The following is a 16,948-nucleotide window of genomic DNA, read 5'->3' on the forward strand; positions in this document are numbered from 1 at the left end:
TGTGGTTCCCAGCTCTAGTTATTAGACACTTTTGTATGTGGAATAAATTAATCATAATAAGTACGATTTGTATGTTCAACAATTGTGTGCTGCATAGGGTTGTGCCGATAGACGATACAACGTGTATCGATGATAGAGATATCGATGACAGCAGATGTCTCTGTCGATAGACAAGACAATATTAGGCTCATTCTCCTATTTATGTGTTAAATAATAATAATAATAGCTATTATTATTTTTATTAGGCGGACTATTATAATTCGGCTATCAAACTGCCCAGCTATTTCACTTCAGCACCGCATTTCTCACACACGCACACACACACACACACTTATGCATGCACGCACACACACAAAAGAGGATTAGAGCCTGTAGTTCATAAAGAAGTTGTCTGCTTTGACTCGGATAACTCGTTAAATCCATGAAATGAAAGAGATAGAAAACGTGGGGTTGGTGTCCCACACATTTCATGGCTGCTACACGGCAGCGCGCTCTTCTCAACCATGAGAGATTAACTCAGATTAAATTATAACAAGGCGGCAGAGCGAATTTATCATCCATACAGTAGTGGTTCTCACGTAGTCCTTCTACGTCATCATCACAGAGTGTGCGTTATAAGTTAATTGAACAGTCTCTTAAAGGACACACCGCATTATAATGTGATGCATGCAAAATACATAGTTTTGGCCGTTACGAAGTCTCCATCCACAAACAGACGTACATCGTCTGCAGATATAAGGTATTTCATTGCACTTTATATGCCTATATATGTGGAATATTTTAAACGAGCCCTCACTAACTGAGTTTAATGCCACAGTTATGTTAGAACGCATCTCATTCTTGTTTCTATTTCGGTGCATCGATCTCGTCATGAGGCGCGCGGTCTGGAACGCTGTATGACTGATGCAGCAGTTCAATTAAACTTTACTCCAAATATATGAACTTGCCTGTTTTGAATACTTTATATTTAACATGTTAGTTTATGTGCTATATTAGTGTCAAACTGTTGGAATTTAAATTAAATCTACTATTGATTTTCACTGTTCACCGTTTTACAGTTCACCGACTGATTTTGCAGAACATTTAGACTGATAACTTGCCTGCACAGATGCGGCAGATTTGTCACAGGACGCATGATATGACAGTTGCGTCCAACTATATATGTACTAGCAATTTTAAAAACAGTACTTTTATATTTAATATTATTTTAGCATTATGTTTGAAAGTATATTTTTTCGATTATTGGTGATTCCATAGGCTCTCTCTCGCGCACCTGTGCGGTTTAAAACACCAAATAGTTACTCTATGACAAGAACAAAGAGTCTCTCTCTTGGTCCACCCATGCACGATAATATCGTGTATCGTCGATCTCACGGGCTGACGATATGAAGATTTGAAAAATTACCATATCGCCCAACACTAATGCTGCATCCACACCAGTAGGTGTCAGTATAAAGTCTAAGAGCACTGTTGTATTAGCTAGAAAGACAACAAATTTTTTTTATATCTAAATCAAACAGGCATGTTTACAACAGCATACTACCAAGCTATGTTTACTATTTTGGAAGCACTTTGTTTTTTAGAATGGCAAGTGCAAATACGTATTTCATAGTCTTAAATGTGCTGCAGGACTGTAAATGAAGTATAAGCACCTATGTGAAGGGTGGAGAGGACGTATGTTAGTAATGTGTAGCCAGTGATCCACTCTAGGACATCTGGATAGTGTTGTGTTTCATCCATCAATCAATCTTTCACTGTCTCTTTGTCCGTTTCTTTCTCCAACCTCAAATACCACCATTAACTGACAGGATATGTAAAGGTCTGTCAGCTCATGTCTCCTTTTTGTGTGTTTTATTTTAGGCTCCACAACTTCCTCTTCAACACTCCAGAATGAGGCTGAACTTGGGGACGATGATGTGTTCACAGTAAGACCCTTTGTTTTATTACCATTATTTAATGCATCATAATTTTATCAATATACTTTTACAACATACAAGTGAACGGATCCCATAAAACACAACCAAACAAAAATCCCTAGAGCACCTGAAAATTAATAGAAAAAATTAATTATGTTTAGATTTTTTAATTTTTTATTATTACATTAGATTTTGTCTCTCAAATGTTTTAAATCATAATGTGTCCAGACATTTTTTTGAAATTCCCATTATTCTGTCTAGGTTTTCATTTAAAGGTGCTGTAGGGAACTTTTGTAAATAAATATTTTTTACATATTTATTAAACCTGTCATTATGTCCTGACAGTAGAATATGAGACCGATAATCTGTGAAAAAAATCAAGCTCCTCTGGCTCCTCCCAGTGGTCCTATTGCCATTTGCAGAAAGTCATGCGCTCCCGGTAAAAAATAACCAATCAGAGCTGCGGTCCGTAACTTTGTTTGTGTTCAAAATGTAGAAAAATGTATATAATAAGTGAGTACACCATGAATCCATTGTCCAAACCGTGTTTTTGGCTTGTCCTGAATCACTAGGGTGCACCTATAATAAGTGTTTATATTCGGACTATTTTAGATTGCTTCGGGGGTACCGCGGCGGAGTAACCCAGTACCTTTGTGATTCTTCATAGACATAAACAGAGAGAAGTAGTTCCGGCTACGATGTTATTCTGCAAGACGCAAGCAGTTCTGTTTATTAACCGCTAGAGCGTCAAAAGTTACCTACCGCAGCTTTAATTAATACAAAAGTTTTATATAATATATATATTGATTGACTGATCGATCGATTGATTGATTGAACAAATATTAAAGGGAATACAACAGATACAAATATTATGGGTAAATACTTCAAAAATAAATATAATTTAAGTAACATTTTAAATAAATAAAAAAATCCAGTTTAAAACACATTTAAAATATAGAAACAAATTAATATATTTATTTTCACATTACGGTAATGAGAATATTTGAATAAGATTCAATGACTAAGTTACAAAATGTAAAAAAAATAAATGTCCCAGAATGCGCTTCCTTTTTTCAGCTAAATTTTCTTTCTTTTGACTTAGATATTATGGAGCCCTGCACAGGACATACAGAGGAAAACAATATATAATAAATATATTAATTTGTTTCTACGTGTTTTTATTATTATTATTATTACTTTTTTTATTTGTACCTTTGTTTTAGTTAAATCATGGCCACATTATTTTTATTTGTTCCCTCGCGTTAATTTAGTTTAATTTAAAATGTAACTAGATTTAGGTAAAAAATTTCTACAACTAGGCCACGATTTGTTGACAACAAGAGACTGAATTAGAGAATGTTTTTATTGAATTTCTAAAGCAATCAAAGAAATGACAAGTAAAACGTTAAGTGAAATGCCTGAAGTAATAATAATAATAATAATAATAATAAAATAGTATTTTCTTGCTCCAAGAACCTTTATTTTATGAATTGTTTTATCTTGTTTTTTTCACCTTATGACCCAGACATGTTCTTGACGTGTCATGAATTTTGCCCAAACATATGGGGTGTGTGTGGTTTAGTTTCATGCTATATGGGCACGTACATTTTGAAAGCAATATTTAGTAACTTCCTCTTCCCTTCAGCTTTCATGTCTGCGGCTTTGGTTTGAGTGTGTGCGCAGCGTCCCAGAAAAGGCCGAGTCCTTGTGATATTTTTCCCCCGCCGAGGCTGCCGTGGAAGAGACGGGCCTTTGTTTTTTGAAGATGGTTGATGCGATAGCAGCGCAGGCAGCTTTCCTGTGGTGCTTTCAGAGCAGGCTGTGCCGACACTTGGCTTTTACCCACTTACTGTCCTTTTGTCACAGTCACAGGAGACCAGGAGCAGCAGGCGGGTCAGGAGACGACTTCCTGCTCTCCCCAGTAAAACTATCATTAGCAGCTGCTTCCTAGCTAACTGCCATCCTGATTTACTGCCGCCCAGGGTGGAAGGAGGGGGGCACGCACAGGGGAAGCCTCATGGCTCCTCTTTCACTCGCTGTCTGTCTCGCTTTCAGGCCAAAGGGGTAGACTGCTAAGCCAACGACCCCGAGCTTGAAAGGAAACTTAATCCAACGTTTCTTTCCTTCCTGGAATTGATGCTCTTCACATGCTGTTGTCCCTGCATTCAGAAAACAGAATGAGATTTACCTGCCTGTTTTGTGGGACACACGCGCATTGTGAAGTTGAGGCACAGAGTTGTTGGTGTTGGTGACCTTTCCATTTATTGCCTCAGACAGCAGAAATGCGCGTCTGGATTTACAGCTCGGGGTGATTATGTCGAGGGAAGTTGTTCCTCTGCTGGGATGTGTATTCCTCCTGATGGTTCCTCGTGAGCTAACCTATACTTAACCTCAGCTCGATTTAGCTCATTCAGATCAGGGAAAGGACTCGCTCTGCGTCTCTGAACGCCGGGCATTTAGCAGGGTGTGTCGCTTTGAGACGCCTGGTTTTGGGACGCTTGTCCTTACACAACACCTCAGTCTAGAACTGATCAGAAAGTTCACTTTTAAAGAAGTAATTTCGAGTTTTTATTTTTATTTTAAAAGGAAGAATATTCATTTTTTTATGCACCAATGCACACACATAGATTTGCACCAAATACATAAATATTTAATACACAGTATTACATTAATAATACAGCATTACATCGAAATTATTGCTGTATTGATTCATTTTACTTTACCAGCAAATAAAGAGAAAATTATACTTTTACACCTCATGGTTTTATAGAAATTATTTTTAGACACGTCTTTTATATTTATTTATTGTATAGCGTGCTTGAGAAAGCCAACATAATGGTGTTATTAAAAAAATTAAGTCGTAATAATAATAAATTAAGTCGTAAAGGATGAATATTTTATTATTTTTAATTTTATGCACCAGTGTAACTATAAACACATATACAGTACATAGTTTTACATTTATAATACAGCATTAAAATGTAATGGAAATGATTGCAGTATTGATTCATTCTATTTCACCAAAAGAAAAGATAATGAACAAAAGAATGAAAGAAAAGAGGAATGTGAATACTGGATGAACTTAACAGTATTAGACAGAATACTTTTTAAACACATTACTTTTCTATTTATTTATTCTATTATGTAAGCTTGAGAAGGCCAACATAACTGATGTTGTATTTATTATTATTTATTTTTTTTGAGACTTAAAATGTTTCTGTTTTATTTTATACTAGCTGATCCCAGAAGCAGAAATTGGTAAATTAGAGAAATGAAAAACAACAACAAAAATTATTTTAAAAATAAATGTATACATCAGTGTACCTATAGTTACTGTTATTTCACCAAAAGAAAAAAAAAAGAACAATACTGAAAGGAAGAAACATTTTTAAATTATTTCTGAATACTTTCCAGAAGTTGTTTTTTTTTTACATCATCATGATTTCATATTAATTATTGTTTGTAAATGCATTACTTTTCTATTTATTTATTGTATTATACATGCTTGAATTTTTTTTTTTTTTTTTATCTCACTTTCAGAATCAGAATTCCAAAGATGCCAAAATTCCGTGTGCTTACAGTGATGGACTGGTGTAAGAGTAGTGAGCACCAAGTGATTCATGAGCTCCACAGGTCATAATGCTGACGTAAACCCATCACAGCATCACCCTACACCAGTGATCCTCAAATCTGGCTCGCGAGATCCAGTTTCCTGCAGAGTTTAGCACAGACTCCAATTAAACACACCTGCCTGTGATTTACTAATGATCCTAAAGACACTGATTAGCAAACTCATGCGTGTTTGATTAGGGTTAGAGCTAAACTTCGCAGGAAAGTGGATCTCGCGAGGATCACTGCCCTACACCATGATAGAAGCAGCGTGGTGATGCTCAAAAAAAAAGAGTTATCAGTTAAGAACAATGAGTGTTTTGTTAGGGTTTTTTTCAGCCAATCTAGGTGTCCTCATCATTTTACACACAGAATGGAATTGGTCAAATCAGCAAGAAAGAATGATGATAACCACCGTTGTTTTTGATGCACCGCTAATCTGAATAGTCAACATAATGTTAATTTGTTAGCTTAATAACAAAGGACTTTATGCTATACATAGCATGTAAATGTATAGGTACAAATATATGACCAAAACACACAACAAAATGAAACTAAAATTAAAATAAATGACTTCCTTTCTTCTGTGGAGCACAATAGGAAAAAATTCACGTCCAAACCACTAAGACAGTCTTGTCAAGCAAGTTTGTCATGACAATACTTTTAGTGAACAAATCTTTTCATAAAGATTATAGTACAACATGTAAACAAGTGCTACATTCTTTTTTAGTTTAGTTATTTGAACTGTTCGTATAAGGTTTCAGGTGTGTGTCTGACTTCCAGAATGCAAGAATAGACGCTTTACTGTACACTTCAATAAAGTAAGTGAGGGTTCCAGACTTTTTTGGTTGTGTGTGTGTTGTGTGACAAAAAACAACTTCCTGTGCAGAAGTCAGGCAGGATAAGGCTTCGCTGTATAGAGAGCTCCCAGCCAAGGCCCTGGAGGATGCTCAGAGGAAGTGGGATGGGGAAGACTAACAGTTCTGGGAAGAGGGAAAAAAAATAAGGTGGAAAGAATCAATGCTCCTTTATGCAAGAGGTATAGAAGCTTTATTTAATTATCGTCTCCGGTCCTTCGCAGCACTGGGCATCTGTGTGTGGAGTATGTGTGCGCAAAGGATCGCAGCACTAATCACAGCAGTGGAAAAGATACTGGTGGCCATCCACCCTGCCCTGCCTCAACCTCAAGGTGGCTAATTATGGGCAATTTGACTTGGAACTCAATTAGTTCCAGCACATTTTTCATTCCCTAGTTTGTCTTATTGAAGAATTATAATTGAAAACACCATAAAAACCTTGTTGTCAGTGGTTTGGAGCCCTATAGAGAATAAAAAACCCTTTCCAGATAGCATCGGTCATGCATGTAGCTGAGGACACGCTTACTGTATATCCAGGTGTTTGGAGTGTTCAAACCTAATTGCTTGAAGCAGAAGAGCTTTTGATGGACTGCAAAACCCTCAGACCTACAATGCTAACTGCTAACCTGTAAAGCATGCAGCTCTCAAGACACGTTCCTCTGGCTCGGCAAAACGCTATCTGAAGTCCTTCAAGATCCCCATTTAGCCCTGCCATAGTTTCAAACTCCTTTAAACTATTTGGCCAAATTTTGTTCAACATGATGACACTCCAGTTTGTGCTTCAACTTCTTGATAGAATATGGTTGCATCACGCACATAAAGAGAATCTTTATACAGATTGTCATCTCTCAAACACTTCAAAAATTGTGGCTTATCACGCACTACAACATATTGAGATTATCATCATGCCTCACGTGATCTCTGTTCTTCAGTGGGAACTGGAGGTGAGATTTATATGCCAGTTTTAATGCCTGTTAACTGTAGTATGCTAGCTAACATTAGCCTTAAGGGCAAAAATTATCACTGTTGATTATCAATACCATTAGCACATTAGCTTAAAGAGCTAGCAGCTTTTTAAATTCAACTCTGCTCAAAATTGAGGGGATTTCTCCCAAGCTCTTCTCTTTTTCCATACACTTGTGGTATGTATGTTATACAGGCGTGTTGTTGTCATACTTTCACAAGCCATTCCTCCATCCCCATTGTCCAACAGACCTATACGGCAGCTTGTTTTGCAGTTGCTGTTTCAAACCTTCACTCATTCAACTCTGTTTCCTTGTAGACTTGTCTCTCATTGGCTACTGTGAAATTACTGATGCAATCATAGTCGTAATCATTCTGATTTAAAATCCTTCCGATCAGCTCTCAGACACATTGGGGCCACTCCGATAATGTTTGATATTATCGAGGTGGCCCCAATGTGTCTCGGGAGGCTTTCAGATTGAGTCTGAAAATTGGGCAAACATCGGAACCAACCGAGGTCCTGGAAAAGATGTTTTCTCTGATTGTGGGCAGGAGTAATTTGGGGATAATCCAGTCCAAAACTCCTGTAGTCTGAGCCCAGCCTTAACATACAGTCAAACACATAGCCTTTCAAAGTGTACTCAGTGTGATAGCATGAAAAAAAGATACTTAATGGACAGAAGAAAAGACACCCTAGTGTTCACACAAAGACAGAAGTATATGATGGACTTAAAAGTCAAGCAATAGGTAATAAAATACCCTTTGACTTACATTAATGAAGGGACCCACAATATCTTAGACACTTGGAGATGGGCTCACAACAACCCAGAAAACCCTACAACCCCATAGCATCATGCTAAAAACACTCAGAACTTCTTAATAACCTTCTTTAAATATCCAGGCAAGCTTTCATGACACCTTTGCATCAATGTAGCAAATTTTGCACAAACAAAAATCGCACGTTTCCATCAAAAAAATAAAAATTAGCTTTTCTTAATACTGTCTTTTCTAAAATTCAGTTTTTGTTGCTGCTCGTGTAGGCATTGGTCCTTTCAATATGTTGTTGATGGCTTACATTACTGTCACTGACCTCTGTACCGAGTTGTGGACTATATACAGGTCTGGTTTTGACCGCTGCTTCTGTATTTTGTGCTCTTCATGCTGGTTCTCTCTCAGCAGGTCCTATGGGGCCACATTATGCTATATCTGGTTACAGCCAGTTTGTTGCTCCCACAGCTCTGGCCTGCCCATTTTGGATTGGTCTGTTGTGGTTTCGTGCCACAGGGTGGCCAGCCTAGGACTTAATGAAGGGGGGCTCATTTGTGAAATTACCCAAAAGACTTCAGGTCTCCAAAGCTTTTGACCCCCTCCCCTCATTATCTCTCCACCCTCCCCTACTGCGCCACTGATTGCGTGTCATTAATGGGCCAGCATCGGCTCTGCTGCTGAGGTATGCCTTTGAATCAGTGTTGTGCCACATGTGACTTTGAACTCTCTTGTTATCTGCACTACGCTACACACATTAGAGATTTTCGATAAGAAATGCAGAATTTGTGTAGGGGGTTGGCCATTTATTTGCGGTGTGCAATTTTTGGTACATTTTTGGTGCTTTGTTTCAAAAACTAGTGAACTACCTATAGAGTCATTTTACAGTATCATAGACATGTTTCAATGATAAAAACAGTTTGTAAACGCATGTTGAATGATAATGCTGCCTACTGAAGCCCAAAGTACACTTAGGTTTTGCGCACATTTGCGCATTTTTTGTAACTGTAACCACAGGTCGCACTTTTGCGCTTTGACTTGATTCTGCACTAAACAGTTCTTCCACAAGGTGGCAACACTATCCTGAGTCACTGTTTCAATTTGTTCATTACAAATTGTTCATGAATTTATTTTTAACACTGCACCCCCATTTTTCGTGGGCAGCACCCTCAGCACCCCTACTTCCCGCAGTACTGTAAACGATCACTGTAATACATTTATGTTGGTTCTGTTCATGCTAGGCTGCATGGATGTGCAGGGAGTTCTTCCCCAGAACAGTTCCACCCCACCAATCCAAACTGTAAGCTAATTGTCAATCATCTTTGATGATAGTGGTCCTGATAGGTCCTAGGCCTTTAGGTTTCATTTGGTTCTGATGCTGCGTCAGAGGACAGCTGCCCATGTAGGCGGTAGACAGCAAGGCAGCTCACTATTTTTTAAAATCTATTTTAACCTTATACTACTTGAGTACTTTGGCCCAGAGGTTTTTAGACCTGCAGTGTAAACATCTGAAAGGGTCTGTGTTTTTAATTATCTCCAGCTTTCCTCCTAAACATATTTTTAAGTCATGTCGGCTCAGGCTTTCTTGGCAGTGCTTTGAGGGACGCCTCTATTATTTTTGGCCAGCAGTTCTGAGGTCTTTGTATGAAGGAGAAACCAATGCCTGGCCAGGCTGGACCCAGAAAGAGAGAGAGAGAGCTCGGGTCAGGGTGCAGGGACATGTCCAGCCACCGGAGACTCCTGTTCCTCTCGCCTAGCTGGAGTTTAGCCTCAAACATGGAAAACTCAGTTTGAGGGGCACAACATTATCAGATGCCAGTGATCTAACAGTGGACGGATTCTACAGACCCCATGAATGGCTTAATAAACATGGGTTATCAAAGTAGAATCTCTGTTTATTTGGCATATTTTATATAAAGTCAAATTGAAATACAGTCTCTCTCACACACTTTTAGCTACACCAAAATAAGACTGGAAGTGTGTGTGTGTGTGTGCGCGTGTTTATGCTCACACTCCACTTGGCAGGTGGATGTTGAAGGCATCCGGTTCAGCCAAAGGAAGGATCTCGTCCAGACTCTCTGCCACTAATCATTTCCCAGCCGCCCTGCCTGTCTGTCTTTCTGTCTGTCGTTTCTATCTGTCTGTGTAGTCCACCTCCACAGGCAGCTGTCTGACTGCACCATTCTTATGTTTTGTGTTTAAGACTGGAAACTTTTTTGCTGGAGTCTCAGTTTTACTCCTACAAGAGCAATTCTACACAATGTGTAATATATTATACATTAGATAAAGTTTTGTCGCTCACTTTAGCAGTACCTTTTTTTCCTCAGTAGCATTGATTGATTTTGATATGTATGGCACAAGCACCGAGGTGTCCTGTAGGTTTCTCTGGTGATGTTATGGTTCAGAGCTGTTGTGTGTGTGATGGCCTGTATCCCAGCATGCTGGAAGCATTTGAGTTCCTCTAATAACAGGGAGACTTCAGAGATTTTTACAGATCCTGCGGCCTGGGGCCTGATTTTTTTTAATTGCACATTGAAGTTTAGCCACGTCACGTCGGATTGACTGCGTGTGTGTGTTTATGTGCAGTGTACGGCCGTGTGTGTGGTGTATTAATGTGTAGCTGTGAATCAACGCCAGGTACCCATGACATCATGGAAAACCGCATTTACTCTGCAAAACACCTGTCTGTGATAGGGATTGTCTCTTTGTTTTAAAGTTTCCTGGACAGTACATGTACTGGTTTCAACACTGTTTTTTTGTTGTTGTTTTTTCTGATGTGTTTTTGGAGATGATGGTTCTTCATTTGTGAATGTCTGTAGGTCGTTTGAGACCGAGTTTGTCATTTTTCTCTTTTGTTGTTCAGACTGCCACCGACAGCTCCTCGAACTCATCTCAAAAGAAGGAGATCTCTACACAGCTAGTGGCCACCTCCACCTTCTACGAGCCTCATCTACATCGCTGTATTCTGCAGTACAGACCACCTGAGCGCTACAGCCTAGATCAGGTGCGATAGCTGGAGGCGCATCAATATTTGCATGAATTAATGAATATTCATACATCATCTAGATCAGGGATACTGAAATGTCATAGCTCAGAGTGTTTTTTTTAAAGAAATGTATACTTTTATTCAGAAATGATGTATTAAATTGATCAAAAGTGACGGTAAATATATTTATATTGTTACTGAGGACTGCTATTTCAAATGTATATATGGCAGAAGTTGAAAGTCTGGTAGTGTGTGATTCTGATTCAAATTTTAAAAGCGGTGTAGCGTATTCTAGCCTTAAATCAGATTTAGTGCTGGCATACAATTAATTGCGATTAACTGCATTCCTAAACAAAAGTTTTTGTTTACATAACATGTGTGCTGTTTATATTTATTATGTATATCTGAATACACACATGTGCATGTATAAATTTACGAAAAATATGTCAGGTTTATATATTAAATATATTTATATATAATATAAATTCTGTAAATACATGTAATTATTTTCAGTGTATATTTATATACTGTGGTTCCACTTTATTTTTTGTTTCGTGAAAATTCTAGTGGCCTAAGACTTTTGCACTGCACTGTACATAATAAACATACACACAAATATTATGTGAAAAACTTTTATTTTTGATGCGATTAATTGCGATTAATCGTCTGACAGCACTAATCAGATTACGTAACGAGTAAAAGATTAAACATTTAAATAACATTTTCAAATAAGTGACACAATCCAATATTGTGGGAGGATACAAAGAGCTACGTTCTGTGATCTTACAGACACAGTCGTCACTTTTGTGCTCTTGTTTTCTCTTGCCTCTCAGAAGTTCTCCAGCAGGAACCCCTTCCCGTTTGAGGACGAGGAGATCGTCCGAATCAACCCCCGGGAGCGCTGGCTGATCACAGGCTACGAGGACTATCGATACGCCGCCGTGCCGGACAAGTTCACCCAACCCTCGGACTCGGACTCGTACGTTCACATCGCTAAGAACGAACCCTTAAAGCATGACTACAGCTACCCCTACGTGCCCAGCTCCGACTTCAGCCAGTGCGACCTCAAGAGCCACTGCGGAGGCGTAGTGGCCACCCAGCCGCCGGCGTTCAAGCTCAAGGGCAAGCGAAGGAAAGAGGACGGAGAGCGATCACGCTGCGTCTACTGTCGGGACATGTTCAACCATGAGGAGAACCGGCGCGGGCAGTGCCACGACGCCCCTGACCCCATCCGGACCTGCATCCACCGGGTCAGCTTCATGTGGTGCGCCGACAGCATGCTCTACCACTGCATGTCCGACCCGGAGGGAGAGTACTCGGACCCGTGCTCGTGCGACTCCAGCGAGGAGCGTTTCTGCCTCCGCTGGACGGCCCTTCTGGGTCTGTCGCTGTTGGCGCCTTGTCTGTGCTGCTACCCTCCGCTCCATGTGTGCCACCGCTGCGGCGTGGCCTGCGGTTGCTGCGGAGGGAAGCACAAGGCCGTCGGCTGAACGAACCCTAAACACGCCCCTTGGAACGCTAGCACTGAGATGCGCAGGAGCAGACTGTACTTCACTTTACGTTCTCTCCTAGCTCCAGAAAACAGTTGGTGCATTGAAAACGTTCTCTCTTAGTTGTTTTTATAAATATGAAAGTATATATATATGTGTATGTTCTTTTCTTTTCCTTTTGTTGTGGATGCTTCTCTCAGTTCCTCGGCTCTCCTGGAGCCCTCATGTCATTGCATTACTTATGCAGGTACTTTATATTTTTTACACTGATTTGACTTTTCAAGAACTTGAATCGCTTGTTGTTTATACGGCGCGCAGTCGTTTGGGAGGAAGTTGCTGTTTACTCTTCCTGAACAGGTCCGTACATAAACTGGCATTTATATCCCAAGCCCTTTAACCGTTCAGAACAATAACAGTGAGATTAGCTCGAGACACTAAAAAAAGTCGGAAACGTCCGTTTGTAGTGCGATTGTGGGAGAGCGTGTCGATGCATGCATGCGTGTTGTAAAGGAATGATAACATTGTATCACAGCATAGTATTGTCGTTATTATATTTAAGCCAAATTTACATAAGCTGCATCCGGAGTATATGTAAATACTGTATGTGTTTCAAATCGAACTATTGTAATCATCTTCAAGAGCCACAGCTGCGCTTCAGACATGGGACATTCGCCTTAGAGTTGACTTCTTTTGGACGCGAGGGTGGCTTTTGAGTCTGATGCATATTTGATATCCAAAGATTATTTTTGTCATATTTATTCTCGCAGTTAATCGAATCACCAGCCAAAGGAAGGAAAATAAAAATTGAGAGAGAAATCATCAGACTGTAGGCAAAAAAGCACATCCATATGGACAAAGAGAGGAGTTTCCAGTGAGCCCACGCTGCTTCACCTGCAAAAAATAAATAAATAAATATATTTTTTTTAAACATCATAATTTTTGTCTTGTAAAACATAATCTAAATATCCTCATAACAAATTACTTAAGAAAATATACCCGGATTTGGGAATGCTATCAGACGATTAATCGTGATTAATCAAATCAAAAATAAATGTTTTTGTTTACATAATATATGTGTGTGTGCTGTGTATATTTTGTATGTATATACAAATGCACACAACCACACACACACACACACACACACACACACACACACACACACATACAGTATCTATATATATATATATACACACACATATATTATGTAGACAAAAACTTTTAGTTTGGAAGTAATTAATCGGTTGACAGCACTAGAATTTGGTTGGATTTGACCTATTTTTTGTTTATTTATTTACATATTTATGTTTATTTAAACAAACCTCACACAGTTTTATTAAATTATACGAAGACCTGCACGTGGCATGCAAGAAAAAATAAATAAATTGTGCGCACAATTTATTAATTCGTTCCCTCAGTGTAATAAAAAATACAAATGATTAATATTCTGTTCCCTCGATTTAAAAAATTCTGCGCACGATTTACTAATTCGTTTGCTCAGTGTACTAAATCTTGCACACAATTACTGTTTCGTTCCCTCGAATTACTTTAGGGAAAGAATTAGTAAATCGTGCGCACAATTTTTTAAATCGAGGGAACTAAATGGTAAATGTGTGCAAGTTTTAGTACATCGAGGGAACAAATTCGTAAATCATGCGCACAATTTTTTAATCGAGGGAAGTAATAGTAATAGTAATCGTGCACATGATTTAGCCTGCTATTTTTTCCTGCATGACATGTGCTTTGCTTCGTAGATATTTGCTTACAACAAGAAAAAAAAGGAAACAAGTCGATACAAAATAATAGTTTGTACAGTTTTGCTTCTCATGTAATCCTTGTTTGTTTCATTCAACTGTTGAGATATTTTACTGGAAAACAAGACAAAAATATGAATGAATGAAATTATTTTATGCTGTCTACTCGATTTTGTTTATTCTCCAGAGGGAAAAAACACTAAAGCGCTATATATTTCTTTCCCCTTATTGACAGATGGCTCATAATTTGTTTCTAGAAAATGGAAGGAATTGGATTCTCAAAGACGTTTTACCTGTTCTCTAAGAAAAGCAAAAGGAAACACAAAAATAAGCTTGATTTTAAGGATGCTTTATAGAGGGACGTTTTCCAAACCGATCTCCAGTTTCTTCATGACAATAACTCAACGCCTTAATTTTTGAGAGGACATTAAAACGAATCAATGCAGTTCCTCAAAAAAGAGAAAAAAGTGAAAAGATATTTTTTAATGTATAAAACCCCAATAGATATGCCTTATGTGTGTGAGCAGTAAAGAGTGTACAGTATATGTGCGTCAGATGCTTCTTCAGTGACAGCGAGAAACTCTTCAAAATAAAGGTTCTTTAATGGTTTGTTGCAGAATACTTCTCCTCAATTTAAAGGTCAAAACAAATTCTTGATGTTACGTTATTGGTATAAAGATTCCGTTCGGAATCGCATGCTACTCTCACATAGTTTTTTTGTTTTTTGTTGTTGTTGTATGCAACATTCACCGGATTTGACTTGACCCTCTGTTTTCAGTGTGATTTTCAGGCCTGTTCACGTTATGAATTATTACTATTGTCCACACCATCTGACTCTGATTGGCTGTCAATGGTTATTAAAACTTTATATAGTACGAATTCTTGATGTGAGCAGGCTTAGAGAGTCAGACACAATTTTGACCATTTCTTTTTAGACTCATCATTTGATCGGATTGGAAATGAATATATATTTGACACAAAATTGGATTGGATTGAAAAATGTTTTATTTAATTATTATTACTTATAGTGTTTCAAAATAATATTTTATTGTTGTTGAATTAATCATGCAATGTGATGAGGTGATGTCAATAACGTGAATTAGATTGTATCCAGTAAAATTACTGTGAATTACCGTGCTGTATACAACATTACATTCAGTTCTGCTAGTGTTCAATTCCCAACAGTCTTCAATTCATCGGTTTTGTGTTTCTGAAGTGCTTCTATTTTGTATTTTTTACATGGAAATTTTGTTTTCCGTTACATATTCTGTACACTGGAAAAAAAAAGATCAGTAATTCATGGCAACTTATGTTTTTATATTACCTACGTTATCAAAATAAGCTTTTATGAAGTAGTTTTTAAGATTTTCAAATCAACGTAATTTATGTTGAAATGACTGAAGTTTTTAAGTTGAAATAGGTGGATTTCTTTCTTTTTCTACAGTGCAGAATATGTATTGAAACATTTAAGATTCAGTGCCTCTTGCACTTACTATATTCTCCTTGTTTCTTTTCTTTTGATGTTTTGAAAGCCTTTATTTTGAAGAGTGAGGTGCTGCTGTGTGGTTTCACTCGCAGAAAATAAAGCTACAGAAGCTGTCACTGTGATGCTATTTATTTGAAAAAGGTACAACTTTGTATCTTATTTCCCCCTAAAAAGTGCATTTTAGTACCTTAAAGGTACATATCAGTACATAAATGGTACATTTTAGTACCTTTTAAAAAGATGCTGGCCCATTGGGAAGGTTTGTACCTTTAATTCTGCGAGTGTTGTTAATGTGTGCCCCTGTGGCTTCACTGGAGTCCTCTCGCTGTCCTTCATTCACCATGTGTCCTTTCTGTATCTGAGTACGTCAGCTTCATCCGAGCTTAGAGAAGAGCTGTGTTTATTTTTCTATCTGTGGTAATGGAAAGTTAACCAGAAGCAGGAACATCTGTCCTGGTGCGACACACATTTACCTGTTAAAAAGTGCCTGAAGCATCACGTTAATCTGTCTCCTTGTATACTAAAAATGAGAAAAGAAACAGAAAAAGGTTTTTTATTATTATTATTTTTATTGAAATTACCCTATTGTATTGATTAGTTTTGTTTTTTACAATGCACATTTTTACCTTTAAAAAAAATCTATATCAAGTGTATGATGTACATTTGTGTTTTTATTTCAAATTTTTTTTATCGTTTCTAACATGTACGATCAATGTAGCTCTTGATTTTAGGAAAAGATGGAAAGAAGAAAGTACGTTGTAAATAGCAGTTGATGGTATGGGAGCTACATGACGCTCTGCAGTTCTACATGTCTGTCATAGGTCCCAATAAAAATGAAAGAAACCTGTAACCCGTCTACGTTCATGCTGTTTGCCGAGCTGTTGTTCACTTCAAAATGCTTGTTTGATCAATTTGGTTGGGTTTTTGACCCAGAATTACTTTAGTATCATTATTTGTAGATTTTATCTATGTAGTTTTTATTAATATTTCAGTTTAGTTTTCTATTTTTCTGTTTTAATTTTTAAGTATTAGCAATTTTTGTAATTTGTCTATATATTTTTTATTATTTTGATTTAGTTTTTATATTACTGTTTTCTCTTTTAATTTAAATTTTCAGGTATTGGT

At 37.8% G+C, this 16,948-nt stretch overlaps 1 protein-coding gene across 3 annotated transcripts in view; it reads left to right on the forward strand.

The window, feature by feature from the left end:
- The window catches only part of spred2b (sprouty related EVH1 domain containing 2b), a 40,778-nt gene extending 24,105 nt beyond the window's left edge, over nucleotides 1-16,673 (forward strand). For 2 of the 3 annotated variants that reach the window (XM_052572829.1, XM_052572831.1), the window contains exons 4-6: nucleotides 1,861-1,925; nucleotides 10,974-11,114; nucleotides 11,930-16,673. In XM_052572829.1, coding sequence (XP_052428789.1) covers nucleotides 1,861-1,925; nucleotides 10,974-11,114; nucleotides 11,930-12,586 — 863 coding nt within the window. In that variant the 3' untranslated portion in view covers nucleotides 12,587-16,673. The remainder of the gene's footprint in view (nucleotides 1-1,860; nucleotides 1,926-10,973; nucleotides 11,115-11,929) is intronic. The other variant, XM_052572830.1, reaches the window with a different exon arrangement.
- Nucleotides 16,674-16,948: the final 275 nt, after the last annotated feature.

Source organism: Carassius gibelio, chromosome B13 (assembly GCF_023724105.1).
Source record: "Carassius gibelio isolate Cgi1373 ecotype wild population from Czech Republic chromosome B13, carGib1.2-hapl.c, whole genome shotgun sequence".
In the NCBI taxonomy this organism is placed as follows: domain Eukaryota; kingdom Metazoa; phylum Chordata; class Actinopteri; order Cypriniformes; family Cyprinidae; genus Carassius; species Carassius gibelio.